Source organism: Cyprinodon variegatus, unplaced genomic scaffold (genome assembly GCF_000732505.1).
Source record: "Cyprinodon variegatus isolate N-32 unplaced genomic scaffold, C_variegatus-1.0 Scaffold1557, whole genome shotgun sequence".
Classification (NCBI taxonomy): Eukaryota; Metazoa; Chordata; class Actinopteri; order Cyprinodontiformes; family Cyprinodontidae; genus Cyprinodon; species Cyprinodon variegatus.
The window spans coordinates 21,899-36,553 of NW_015152010.1; the positions used below are offsets into that span (position 1 = coordinate 21,899).

The 14,655-nt window shown below is 40.9% G+C and overlaps 1 protein-coding gene across 6 annotated transcripts in view; it reads right to left on the reverse strand.

The window, feature by feature from the left end:
• Nucleotides 1-14,655, reverse strand: part of znf462 (zinc finger protein 462) — a 59,740-nt gene that overhangs the window by 20,230 nt on the left and 24,855 nt on the right. For all 6 annotated transcript variants that reach the window (XM_015403755.1, XM_015403752.1, XM_015403749.1 and 3 more), the window contains exons 2-3: nt 5,681-5,934; nt 288-5,467 (exon numbers count right to left, since the gene is read on the reverse strand). In XM_015403755.1, the coding sequence (XP_015259241.1) occupies nt 288-5,467; nt 5,681-5,894 (5,394 nt within the window). In that variant the 5' untranslated portion in view covers nt 5,895-5,934. The remainder of the gene's footprint in view (nt 1-287; nt 5,468-5,680; nt 5,935-14,655) is intronic.

Genomic DNA, 14,655 nt, shown 5'->3' on the forward strand with positions numbered 1-14,655 from the left:
GTAATAATGGTCCGTTACCATAAACAATGAAGAGATTTTTGAGCTTTAGGTTGGAAGATGATGGAAATCACCTTAGCTATTTGGTCTTTAGAACTCCCCATTAGCTTCAGTCTCTGCGACCAAATAATAGATTTATAACTGAAAATCCTATCAGCATTATCCTCAACAAGTAAGACATTTACTGCTATTAACACTTTAAAAGAAACTTGTATAAAAAGTTCTGAACAATCCCCTCAAGCAAATAATCATTGGATTTGCAAATATTCCAGAGAGCTCGCTAAGCTTACCTTCTCAAGTTTATTATCCTGTACCTCAGGTCCTTTCTGCTTCCCAAGAACCTGCTTCTTCTTCTCCAGTCTAACAACTCTCTTCTCAAACTCCTCATTGTGATTCAGAAGATGATCAGCCAGATCAGGCAGAGTTGTAAACTTTAACTCACAGTGGGAGCATTCGTATAACTCTGACTCCTCATCCTCGGGGATGGATGACACCAAGAAGTCCCTCTTCAGATCTACGCTGTGGTGGTCATTGTAGTGCATAGATAGCAGCTGTCCTGTGCTAAAGGACAAGCGATAGCATTTCAGACACTTGAAGGGAAGCCAGTCATCATCACTGTCTTCCTCTTGTTCCAGAGGGACCTCCAGCACTTCCTTGTCTTCTACACCAGGTGTGGCTTCTTCGGTCTTCTCAGGCTCCTTGGCGTAAATAACGGTAAAGTAACGACCGAGTTTGCTGGAATGCTGTTTCTTGGGGAAGACGCCTGGATGGCGTTTGATGTAGTGCGAAACAATGCTCTTCCTGCTGAAGGCCTGGAATCCGCAGAGGTTACACTGCCGCCTCTCCACCGCTAAACGCAGCTCTTCGCTCATTTCTGAGCACTCCCCATCTGATGGCGGCTGAGCGATCACTTTGGGGGGCTTGTCACTCATGGTCTTGGAGGCAGCCAGACAATGAGTGTAATAGGCGTCGATATCATGCCGCTTTTGGTAGTGGGCTGCCAGGCCTTTCCGGATAGGGTTTGTGTAAGAGCACAGAGCACATTTGAAGACATTGTTTTTACCCTCCGGTTGAGCGCGCACATTGTTGTGCTTGATGCGGTAGTGGCGAGCAATGCCTTTTCTTGTGGTGCAGAAGTACTTGCAGAGCTGACACTTGAATACAGCATGTTTCTCTGGCTTATTGATGGGTAACTGGGAGAGGGCAAGGTCCAATTCACTCACCTCTTGGACTTTAGCAGTGCTTGACATATTACTGCCACTGCATTCAGCCATTGGCTCGGTTTCTCTGCAGGACGAAAAATTACTCAGAGAGGGTGTGAATATATCTGAGGCTGACTGATTGTGATATTTCTCGTAATGTATTTTAAGTTTCTCCAGCGTCCCATGGGTATAGGGGCACATTTTGCATCTATATGCACCATAGCCCTGCCTCTGAGTTTTGAACTTGTCGTCTCCTTCGTGCAACTCTGAGATTTGCTCTATGTCATCTGCAAAGTCCTCAGCGGTGACTTTCACCAGCGGGTGACGTTTCTGATAGTGAGTGAGGACCCCGTGAATGCGGGAGTTCACATATGGACAGTGGCGGCATTTATAAACAGAGCTGGGGTTGATGTCTGCCTCTTGTGCAAAATCTGCAGCTTTTACTTTCATGCCTGGGTGTTTCTTGCCATAGTGAGTGAGAAGGCCATGAAGGCTGTTGTACTCTGACAGACACACAGTACATTGATAAGGATTGTTAGAAATGGAAAGGCGTGGGTGAGAATAGCTTTCTTGAGGTGGGGTGGCAATAATTAGAGCTCCTTCATCAGACTGGCAATTCATAACTCCTTGCTCCTTTGCAACCTGCTGCTGGAACTTTTCAGCAGAGCCATTCCCTTTGATTATATCCAAAAGCACAGATTCATCCTCTTTGATGGCCCAGGGGTGAACAGCTTGGTAGTGACTTGTAATGTCCCAAATAGAGCAAGCCTCAAAGGCACAGTCTCTACATTTGTAATGTTTTGTGTCCATATTTCCACCTTGCTGGGTGGTTTCTGGCCCTGCCCATAGCTTGCTTGCCATGTATGCATAATCAACATTATGCTCAGGGTGGCGTCTTTGGTAATGGAGCAAAAGGCCCTGGGGATCAGCATGGGAATAAATGCACCACTCGCAGTGATAACCCGCCTCCAGAATGCCATCTTGGTAAGCCCAATGTAAAATAGTCATGGCTGTCGCTTTAACAGTAGGGTGCTCCTTCTTGAGATGCTTTTTCAGGGCATAAACGTAGGGGGTTGTAAAGGAACAGTGTCTGCACTTAAGGGAACGCATAGGTGTCGAATTTTCATTGTCTGCAGAAGCCGAGATTGCAGTAGAGGAAGCGCTGTTGGACTGGACCATTTGTGCTCGCTCGCGCTGACTCCTCACTACCGCAGTGTGACGGCGCACCAGGTCAGCGTTGGCCTTGGTCTCCCTGTGCTTCTTCTGATAGTGAATAAGCACTCCTTTTACGGTGCGGTTGCCATAATCACAGTGCTGGCAAAAGAACAGCTCTTCCTCCCCTTTTTCACCACCTCCTAGTTTGGAGTTTTTGGAGCCGCCATGGCCATTATTTTGAAACTGCTTCAAAAATTGCTTGGGAGCAGCAATTTGCAGTTCATCCATTAATTTCATCAGACCAGGAGTGGGAGGGCCGTGCTTGATGTATTTAGCTGTCACTTTCACTTCCGGGTGTCTTTTTTGGTAATGAACCAGCACACCCACAACAGATTTGTTGCTGTATATGCAATGTTTGCAGTAGTACATTTCTTCATCTGATCCATACACCATTAAATTAGATTGTTTTGGAGTGCTGGGGATCCCAGGGCTGAAGGAGGAGTTTGCTAAGGGGTGGGACTGATCAACCGAGACCACCTTCATTGTTTTTTGGATACGGAAATAAGATGCCTTTTGCTCTGGGTGTTTCTTTTGGTAGTGAACTAACACCGAGTGCATGTTAGCACTAGAAAAGGAGCACACATCACAGTCATAAACAACCACATTGCTGATAGTTTCTTTGAGAGATTCAGACTCCGCACTGGCTTCTGGAGACCTAGGAACCGTTTTCTGCACCGGGCTTGATGAGGACCTCGGCACTGGAGATGATGAGTTAAAACTTTTGGGGCCAGAATTTAATATTTCTCTAAGTGTTTGCGATTCACTGGTTTTGTGACTTTGTTCTACAATGTAGCTGGAGAAGATCATGGCATTGTTGATTTTTACATTGGGGTGCATTCTTTGGTAATGAGGCATCAGGCTTCTGACATTGGGGCTTGTGTATGAACAAAAGCGGCACATGTACAGAAGATGCGGTTGGTTGAAGTTTAGCACATTGCTTGCTTCTGGGTGGTGATCCATGTAGTGTTGGTGCAGGTCGTTGTAATTTGTGTACTCTATATAGCACTCCAAACAGCGGAATACAGCACTCTGGTCTTCAGGATCTAGGATGTACTTAAAGCTGAACTTTATGTAAGGGTGCATCCTCTGATAGTGTGTGCTAACGCTTCGAGCCGATTTGTTGTGATAATCACAGTGTTTACAGTAGAAACGCATGATTCCGGAATCATCTGAATAGTCCATATTCTCATTGATGGTACCATCAGTTGGATTGGCTGAGATATTTTCACCATCATCAGAGAGAGTCAGGGATATTGGAATGTTTCTGGGTTTTAACTTGGGGTTGCTTTTTCTTTTCCCTATTCTGCTTCCCTCGTGAGAGATGGAGGACTCTTGATGAAACAGATGCGTGTTGTAAGCAAAGACTGGGTTTTTGTCATGGTTTCTAATCTCATCACCACTGCCGTTATTTTCCCCATTGTCTTCTTCATCCATGTCATCTAGGTTAATGATCGTATCCTGCTGGCTTTGGCTTATCTTACTTTGAAGGTTACTGGCGATTTCATCAATCCTAGTTCTCTTTTTGACTGAGGACAGATCCAAAGGCAAGTCATTTATGGACTTCCTGGCTCTTTTTCCTGTAACTAACGCTTTCTTGGTGGCAGATCCTAATATGGATGTCTGAGTTTTTTGCAGAAACATCGGAAAAGCTTCTACTTCTGAGTCTGGCTGGTCAGTCATCTGGCTTTCAAAGACAGTGGAATCTAGGTCATCACAGTAGGAGTGCTTGTGCTGCTGGTGGACTCTCAGACCTTTTAGAGTGGTGGTAGAGAAGCTGCAGAGTGTGCAGCGGTGAGGGTTCTGCTGGTCGTTTGATGTGCTGGTTGGCTTTTTCCCATTAATTCTGGACGTTACATTCCCTCCGTTCAGTGGCTCTGTGGCGCCATCATTCTGAGGCTCTGGGCTGTCGCCTGTAAGGTCCAATGTTTCTAAATCTGATGGATTGTGGCTCTGCTTGTGCGTACCAAGCTTCAAAGGGCTGGTGCAAATAAAGGGGCATTCATCGCATTTGTACACTGTGGTTTTACCAGAAAGGTGAATATTTTCAATATGGCGGGAGATGCTCCGCCTGTGCATTGTAAGGAAAGAGCAAAAGGGACACTGGAATCGGTTCATGAACCTCCTGAACGGTATTCCTTTAGTTTCCAGCAATTTATTATCGCCATCCATTAACAGCTGCTTTGCATCTGCAGAGAGAGTTCCTGTATAGTTGGGATCATCCATCTCACCCACTTCTTCCTCGTCGTCATCTTCCAAGCTGCTTCTTGAGTTGTCCTCATTCAGTAAGCTAGAGTCCACATGTGAGATGCTGTTTGAGACGTCAGAAGAGGCAAATCTTTTAGACAGAATAGAAGAACCTGTGCTGTTGGGCGTGACTGCACTTATATGTGCATACTGAATGGATGAGATTGCCTCAACGGATGTTTCCATCATTTTCTCTGGTTTTTCAACTGAATCTCCTTCTCTAGTCAAAGTCACATTTGATCTTGTCGAGTTAGGGGATGAGGCTGGAGTGCTTGGCCTGGGTGAGCTCGCGCTTGCTTCCTCTTCTAGATTTTCAGTGTTGGAAACAATCTTCACCTTATCACTATGTTCTTTTACAACATGGTCAGTCCAGCTGTCTTTCTGGTCAATCTGATAGTCACACCATTCGCAAGGAAATGTTCCCTTAATGAGTCCAGCAGCTGTTTCAGATCCCTCCTCTGCCTCCGTGTCGTCCGGCTGATTTCCAGAGGGAACTTTGTTATGATACATCAGTTGGTGTTTTAAGATCCTTGCTTTACGGGGAGACTTGTACGTGCAATACTGACAGGAATACACTTTTGAATGATCATTGTGCGTTATTACAGTGTAGCTGGCGTCCTTAGCAGGGCCTGAGGAGACATTTGCATCTGAATCTTCCTCTGTGACATTATGGACCTTTTTGGTGTGATTTCTTAAAAACCCCTTTGACCGGAAGTAACGGATGCAAAACTTGCATTGGTAAAATGGAAGATGGGTCTCAGTAGTTGGTTTTTGCGATGTTTGGTCGGGACCATCAGCAGAGCAGGGACCTAAAAAAAAAAAACAAGTATGAAAGATAGGTTATAGAAGCTTATATATTATAAACACGTCTAATAATATAATTTACTTTTTTGCTGTCTGAGGCATTTATAACTTCTGCTCGATAAAAATGCATCCAAATGTTACAAGAGCTCTAAAAAAAGAAAAATCATTCCTAATCCTAAATAAAATAACAGCAGCATCTGATTATGGTGGTGGCATACTCATTCCAGCTTTAGAAGGAGAGTAATCCTTGTCATCCCTGTCTTCCTTATCCCCATTTTCCTCTTCTTCATCCTCATCCTCTTCTCTCAAAGAGTCAGACCCCTCTACATCTGAGGGCTGCAAGAAAACAGTGTGCACCTCCTGAATGTGGTTCTTCAAGTCATCGTATGACTCGGCACGGAAGTCGCAGCCGTCACACTGCAATACCTCCATCACTGAAAGGGGGGAGAACTCCCTGGAAAATCAGGGAAACCTGCAAAACAAAGAGGCAAAATCATGAGTTCATGCTGCTTTTTTAGGTTCATATAATGATACATAGATGATTATTTACTCTGTTATTATGCATTATCAGAGAGAATGTTAATAAAAAAATTAATAGTCAAAACATCCAAGCTGAATTAAACTTGAATCAGCAACTTAAGACAATAGTGTTTCATAGGGAGGAGCTTGATTTTGATATTGATGATTACAAGTGGTGATACTGCTGTGAACATAAATAATCAGGTGCTAGGACCTGTCCCACTTATGTGCATGACAAATAAGGCAATACAAAAAAGCTTTTAATTATTCATGATTATAAGGTGTTAAAATGTCATGTTTTCACAACTGCAGCTTTGTTTCATGACTTAAAAAGCTGTTTTAAGCATTGCTTGCATAACAAAAACTAAATGGCTTCATTGCTAAACCTTAATATCTTCGTTTTCACAACATAATAAATGGAATTATCAAAATATATAATTAAAGGCCTTTTAAGTCAGAATGTTACAATGTGAACTCTAGAAAATAACCCCACGTGGCACAGGGCACGATTCAGCAGATGCTGCAGGTTCATTTTTTTTTTTCCAAGAACAATGCAGGGACTGAGGGATTATGGGTCGATTTGTCCCATTTTTTTTTTTTTTACCTCAGGATAAGCAACAGCTGGAGAGCAGCTCCAGAGCTCAGTATTTAGAGCAAACATTTCAACTGATTGTATTAACTGCCCTGAAGATTGACTGAAACATCCAAGAAATGAAAGCTTTATGTTTTGGATGGGTCTCGGTTATTCTGACATGAATAGGGAAATGAAAGGTATAACGTTCATGTGAAATTCAAAGGTGAAAATATTTCTACTGGTTGTATTTTACACACAAGTTGAATCTTGCATTGCAGCCGTCACCTCATGAAGATAAAAGATCATCACTGCCCAAACCTCTGTAGCCTAAACACAAAGCGATACATCAAGAGTGCTTGAGACTTTCTATTTAGTCATTAAAGTGTGTTTTAAAAGCTAAGATTAATTTTGATACAAGTTAACTGTAATCTTACAAAATTGCTTTTCTTTACAGACTGAAACAAGGTGTGTTTGTTTCAAAGCACTTAATGAACCTAAAATGTTGTGAGATGTGTTGAATTTAAATCGTTTTGCCAAGTTTTGTTAATTAACTGACTGTAGCTGTAGTTTTTCGAGGCTTCTCACACATAAACGTGCACACATGTAAGACTATCCCAATAACAGAACGGAACAGTGTTGTCATCTGTTTTAAAACTTTGGAGGACAGTTTATACTCTGCATAGATTCAAAAAAGACCCATCGGTCAATTTTATTGAATCAAACAAACTCCTAATACTAATATCATTCACTTATGTCATTTCTAGAAGTCCTTATGTGGTGTTAATAGCCTAAGCCAACTTTATGTATCTTCTAACACATTGAGACGGTGTCCTACTTTGACGAGAGAAATCTAGAGCTAGATCAAAATTTACAGAGACTGAGAAAACTGTGGAGAGAACGGAGGAAAATTACACAAACATTTTCTTGAACTTCCAGTGCACAAGCTAGTAGGACTGGAACAGTCGCTTCTTAGTCAAGCTTTCCAAACCACTCTTCATCTTTCTGGTTCTAATGAAACTAGAAATGACAAGGGTTTGTTCGTCTTGGTAAGATTTTTCATTTCATTTACATACCATGTTTATCTGGGTCTGTATTCTTCTACATTACAAAAGGTGATGCATCCTTTCAACTAAACTCCCATTGGCAAAAATTAATGAGCCATGTTTCTGAGAACTGTTACCATGCAGCAAGAACACATTTGGTTATTCTATAAGTCAAGACCAAAGTGTTTGCATGCAGTCAAAGAGGGTAAAGTGGGTCAACAGCTTCTAAGGATTTACTTCTTCTTATGAAGAAGCATGGATCTACTGAGAGAGCTGAATCTGAAGCTTAGCTGCCAATATGCACATACCTGCACCTTAAGAAAAGCTCAAACTTCACCGCTTCTTATGCCCCCACTTATTGTACTGACAATTCACATTTATAGAAAACAAAATAGTATCAGATCTTGGGTAGTGTGTGTGGAAGCAAGTACATTTTGTCGGTTGATGGAGTGGACAAAGCTGTTAGCTGTTGACTGCATACCTGACAATTAGTTGAGACATGGCGCCCAAAATGAACAGGAGTTGTGTGAAACCTTAACCCCTGTCAGTACAGTATGCGACTTAATGAAGAAAACTGGACATTTTGTTTAGACAGGCTTTTCAAATTCAAAGACCCACATTTTGCTTCTCCAAATAATCTAAAAATAATCCAGCCTTTCCCCCCTCTATTTCTGACAATGCCTTTGAGAGTTAGATACCAAAGGGTATATGCACCCTGGAAGACCTTTATATATGGGGAACTTTTGCTTCATTTAATCAGCTATCTGAGAAATTTCACCTGCCAAAAACTATTTTTTTTTTTTTTTTTTTTTTTTTTTTTGCTATTTAAAGGTTCGAGATTTCATTCGCTCTAAATTCTAAATTCAATTTCCAACCCTTCCGTCCAAAAATACATTAGATAACATCCTTGATGTTAACCCTGTGAGAAAGGGCTACATAACTAAACTCTATAATGCAATCAATACCCTTAGCCTGGTACCCACTGAACCTCTCAAAACTCGATGGAAGAATGATATGCAGAGGCCTATGTCAGAAGAAACTTCGGAGCTGGTAGTAAAAAGGATTCACTCCTCTTCAATATGGGTGACACACAGTGTTATTCAATTCAAAGAGGTTTATCGCCTTAATTACACTAAAGAGAAATTGGCTAAGATTTATCCTGAACTAGACTCCCTACGATAGATGTAAACAGGAAGCTGCCAGCCTCTATCATATGTCCTGGCCCTGCCCGAAACTCACCCATTTCATAAAATCTATATTTGACTCTCTAGCAACTATTCTCCAATTCCTACTGGAACCTTCTCCTCTGACTGCATCTTACATTAAACCTTAACCCCCCTTTTTTATTTTGAGTTTATTTATCTTATTTATCTATCTTTTATATATTTATTTATTATTTTTTTTAGTTTATTTTACTCTATTTTTACTTTGGATTATATCCATTTTATTTTTATATCAACTTATTCCAGATTTTTTATTGCACATTTGGATACTGAAAATAAAATTATACCCATCTCCTAAATGACGCCATACGGGGCGGGGCTACAAGGGGTGGGTGATAATAATTACAGTACTTATTCCAGAATTTGTACTGCACATTTGGATACTGAAAATAAAATACACCTTGTTTGTCTGTGCATAAGCTGAGAAGTTCTCTACATGTTTTATGTTTGCAGGTTTATATTCACACTTCACATTGGAGAGAACAATTTGCAAAGGTCGACTACTAAACAGATGCTTACCAATAAAATAAAAAAAAACATTTGGACTTTGAGTCCCTCCACTTTTTGAGCATGAGGTGATGTGATCAAATGGGATTAAATTGGACAATTTTACTGGAACAAAAGCTTTAAGTATGTAAATAGCCTTGCAATTGATTAAGGGATGGAGGGTTAGGCTAAAATCATCTTTTTAAACCACTAAAAAAACTTTTGTAAGCTAGTAGTAACATTTAATAATAAAAGAAAATTCCTTTGTATTTAAATATAACCTAAGATAAAGCTCACCACTATTATCCTTCTTCGAAACAAGACAAGAGAACTCATCATTATCTCTATATCTTAAACCTAGGTTTAGGGCACAGTGGATGGTGCTCTAACAGATCTGTCTCAGAAAGGTTATTATTGAAGGGAAGACTTGTTAAGTGTTTAAATAGAGAAGGAAACCAGGTTAGCAAGTAGTTTTGTTAACACCTGTTGTTGAAACATATAGATCAGGGGTGTCAAAATGGTTCCAGGAAGGAAATAAGCAGTAGCACACCACTCATCTCATTAAGTTATCATGTTAAGACTGGCCTCACTTGAGATGCCTTGAGTCTAGAACGCTACTGCTTGGCTGGAAAGAAAACCAGCAGCCACATGCCCCTTTCTGAAACCAATCTGACACCCCTGGTATAGATTATGGTGGTCTAAAGATAAGAAGGATGGCAGATAGGCTTTAAACCTCAAAGACGTGGAGGAATGGTAGAAAATACCAGCTCGAAAAACTACAAAGCTAAACTAAGAAGAGTTTGGTAGCTGGAAAAAAAAGGATCTTCCATTGATTATTGGGAAGGGTTTAAACAATCCACAAGTCAATTTTCCTTCCATGGATGCCAGGGATTTCCTATTAAAAACAATCTTGTTGGCTGAAAAAAATAATAATTTTAAATCTAGATTTTAAAGAATCAGAAATAACTTTAGTATTCAGAATCAACTGATATTTAAGCCAAACTTTTTTTTTTTTTACTTTGAGTTTGTTTTCAAATTTGACATGATCTAAACGAAGAGACTACTCCTCCCGCCCTACCTCCCAAACCTTAAAGGCTGGGTAGTGAAGCACACCAAGGGAACCAGCCCAACTGCCTGCATGTCCCTGAGCAACCAGTGGATCCATTGTTCTTCAGGGTCAGGTTACAGCCTCATCACATGTCCACACCCCTCTCCTGGCACTTTGCTCCTGTTTTGAACAAAGTTGGCTCCTGACACAAGGTTCCTTGACATGGATATCAAGAGAAGTCCTTTAGGAAGGAGGGGAGAGGAATACAGCCGTGAAGTGGGGAAGAGAAACCTCCTTCTCAGTCCACCATCTGCCTTGCAGTTGGCTGTGTCTTTTCAGCCAGTAAGTCTCTGCACCACACCAAGCTAATGGGCGAGATTGTGCAACTACTTTCATCTAGTCAGCCGGGGCCCCAGCAGACAGCGCCTGAGCAGCTCAGATCCTCCTTTGAGCTGAGCTTCAAGGGCAGCCATTTTAGGAGCAGGCAATGTGTGCTTAGGTGTTCACAACATGGACCCGCAGATCTGATCCTCTTCCTGAAAGGCAGGCAGCCTGTCACTGGAGAGCTGCTGACAGAAATCTATCTGCCAGATGTACAGCCGTGTACCCGAGCCGTCTGCCCACACAGCTCAGCAGAAAACATCTCCCACTCTCGCCAGGCTTGCTTTGCTTAGTCCTTTCATTTCTTGGGAACATTATCTAACGCATCAGGAGATTTTCAGAGAACTGGTTGATTCCCCCCCCCCACCCACCCTTCTCCCAGGGAAGGGAGAATAGGTCAGAGCAGGCAGCGTGCACCAAGAAAAAGAAAGTGGAGAGAGCTACTGCTTTTTGTAGAAGCTGCCAGCTAGCCTCCACGAGGGGGTCTAAAAATGTGAGGCATGTCTGAACTTCTTTAACTCGAATCTATCCAACCCTGAGGAGAAGCTGGAGCAAAAAAAAAAAAAAAAGGAAAGGGAGAGGGGGGAGCAAAGCAGGGAGAGAGCATGACGGAGCCACCTGGTAGACCTTCACAAGACAAAGCCAGTAGACTGGGCTCCCCAGATTCCAAAGTCTACTGACGTTTGTTAATCACCAACCGGTCTCTCTGCATCAGCGAGCCCTGCCAGCAGTCACACCCTCTACTCAAACTGGCTGACAGCAGCTGCTCGGTCTGAAAGAGGGCCTTTGAATAAGCCAGCATTAAGCTGATTAGTAGTACAGAGGTTTTGTCCCTAACAGTGGGTTAGAGCTACCACCTCATACCCTCCCATGAGAGAGGAGCCCACAGACATGTTACATTATTATATGTCGGGGCATTCTGGCTGCAGATGAATCATCTGGCAAACAAGACAGGATGTGCGTCTTGTCAACCTGCACTGCCTCAATAATTAATGACCAGCTGATTGAAAATGACAGCCTGCTTTCTTTAAAAAAAAAGAAAAAAACAAGAAAAGCAGCCGATAGGAAAAATCGATTTCTGCAGAGATGAGATGACATCAGTGAGGAATCAATGCTTTTTTAGTTCAAAGGAAGTAATATAAAAAAATAAAACTAAATGTGAGAAGAACGCTTAAAAAAAAAAACCCACATGATACTTCGCTGAAGTCTGTTCAGATTTACCCAGAAGACCTCAGAGAAAGATCCCCATTGTGTCTGCGGAGGAGCAAGTTGGCTTTTTTTTGCACAAAGAGGAGAAACTGGAGAGCAAACCTGCTGCATTGATCATGGTGCTAAAAGAAAGGTTCACTGAAGCAGATCTGATGCCATGCTTATTCACTCGTAGACAGAAAACACCCTGCACAAGCAGGTAGAACGACAAAAAGTACAACAAAATAAAACTACCAAAAGCTTTGAAACATTACCTCCATACTTCAGAGAAAAACTAAAGCGGAAAAACTTGGAGGATTATTATTTAAATTCTCCTTACAAATATATAAGCTATCTGGAAAAAAAGGACAGAGCTTAAAGGATGCTAATGAATAGTTCTATATCAAATGCATGACTTAAAAATCTGGCAGTTCCAGGTTAAGCAGACCAGTCAAAAAGATCATGTTACAATGTTCTCATCTCCCTTAAACCTTATATCCAATCATAACCACAAACCTCAACGTAACTTAATTCGATTTAATTTGAAAGACTTCATAGAACCAACTTCAGCTTCGATTACAGATCCATGTCTTTTGGGATATGTTACATTACCTGTCTCATATCTCATTCAAAATAGCTAGGTTATTCAGAGCCATTTTCAAGATCTGTGCTGCTATATGTTTAAGCTGCTGGAAGACATAGGAACCACTTTTCCTCATCATGCTTCATTCTATGTTGTTTGTTTCTCCCTTTCTGCAGTATTTGTTAAAGGGAAACACTTTTTTTTTCATACGGCCTTTGATTTTACGTTATTACATCATGTTCTACTCACCCATATGAGTTTTGTGCCATTTGGAGCAGTTCTGAAGATATTGCGAACAGTTTAGTTTGTGCCTTCAAGTCGTTTGCCCATAGGAAGACGTTACTTGGATATAACCTAACGGAATATCTTTAGAACAGCTCCAAACGACACAAAACTCATATGGGTGAGTAGAACATGATGTAATAACATAAAATCAAGGGCCCAATGTAAAAAATAACAACAACAAAAAAACGCTGTTTCCCCTTAAGTTCCACTTAATGTTCTCTCCGCTTTGTCTTGTCAAAGTAGCTTCATCTGATCTGTCCCGTTCAGCTGTGTCTCCATCCTGGATGCTGCTGCCAACAACATATACGTTTGTAGATGTTAGAGCTTAATTGAAGTTTATTGCAACTATTCCCGTCTTTGTTTGTAAAAAAAAAAAAAATCACTCAAGCTCAATACATGTGGATGAAGAACATCTCATGGCATTAATTTTCAGTTTCTTTAAAATCCTCAGTAATTTGACAGAGTCCTCTAAATCATTAATATTCTCTGAAAGATGCTAAATCTTTGCAACGTACAGCTTTTTTCCAAGATCAAGTGCAGAGGAAAAGGATCCCCACAGCATGATGCTGCCATCACCAAGTTTCACTGAGTTCTGAATTATCAAGTGTTTTTTCATTGAACCAAAGCTTTTCTCCTAAATAAGTTAAAACTGTAGCAATTTAATATTTATATAACACCTTAGATGAAAAACATGATTCATTTTTTTACAAATAAAACTGCTGAAAGTCATTCAGACTATGAAACTAAAGTTAAACTCCTGGTTGCAGCGTCTGGCAAAGCTGGGCCTCAAAAATTAAACACCAGGTCTGCAACAGGCTGAATGACCCAAAGGCCATAAAAAGTGGGAGGTTTTGCAGGCAGCGGGTTTTGGAGCTCTCCGCTTTGATTATTTGATCATAAATGCATCGCAGCCACCAGAGACGAGGCGTCTGCTGTTTAACCCTACAAGACAAACAGGTTCACAACCAGCAGCTCCTGCATGTTGGCGCACTGACTATCTGTATAAATAACAGCTATTCAGCTTCTGAGATAGGGAGGTTTACACAGCCGTGCCAAAGAGAGTGCTCCTATATTTTCCCAGTAACCCATGCTACAGCATCTTCCTCCCTCATGTTGATCTTTACACTCATGGATAAATGATCTCATATTAGGAAGCTGTTGCAAAAGATGTCAATTTATGGTATTTATGAGAGCATTTGACATGTAATGTGTGTTTCTAAAGAGTTTGGAGCTCTGTATAGATAAATAAGGTTAAAAAAAGGGCAAAAGGTGTAGAAAGATCATGATGCAATCATTTATTAGACTAGTGATGAGTCTATGAGACTCAAAATTCACTGGAAGTTGAGAAAATTTTAAAGAAAAACCAAATCCCCAGGTTATCTGATATTAGCTTCAGTTTTATGATAACAGAAGATAACTATGTTGTTTTGGTCATCAGATTAAAGTATAAGGGAGCTTTGCAAAAATCTCTGGAAAAACAGCTTCTCAAATAAGCAACAGGAAATAGTCTGAAACATTTATAAGGATAATGAATCAAGACCTGTTCAAAAAAGAACAAATTTAAGCTTGATTCCTTACCATCCAATATGCTACAGGTAACCCAGGTTAGCCGAGCCTTTTATAAAGGTGTGCTTACACCTGTTTAGAGTTTTGCTATCCACCAAATCTATACTTTGGGCCTAAAACAAAGTTAGCAGATTATATGTACTTGATGGACTTGTCTACAGTACATTTAAAAACATTTTTACCTGCTGAAGTAGCATACAGAATTATGGTATTATTGTATTTAATTCAGAAAAATCTCAAAATGTGCTGACAGGAAACGCAAAATGTTTATTTAAGATATAGATGTAAGATAATATG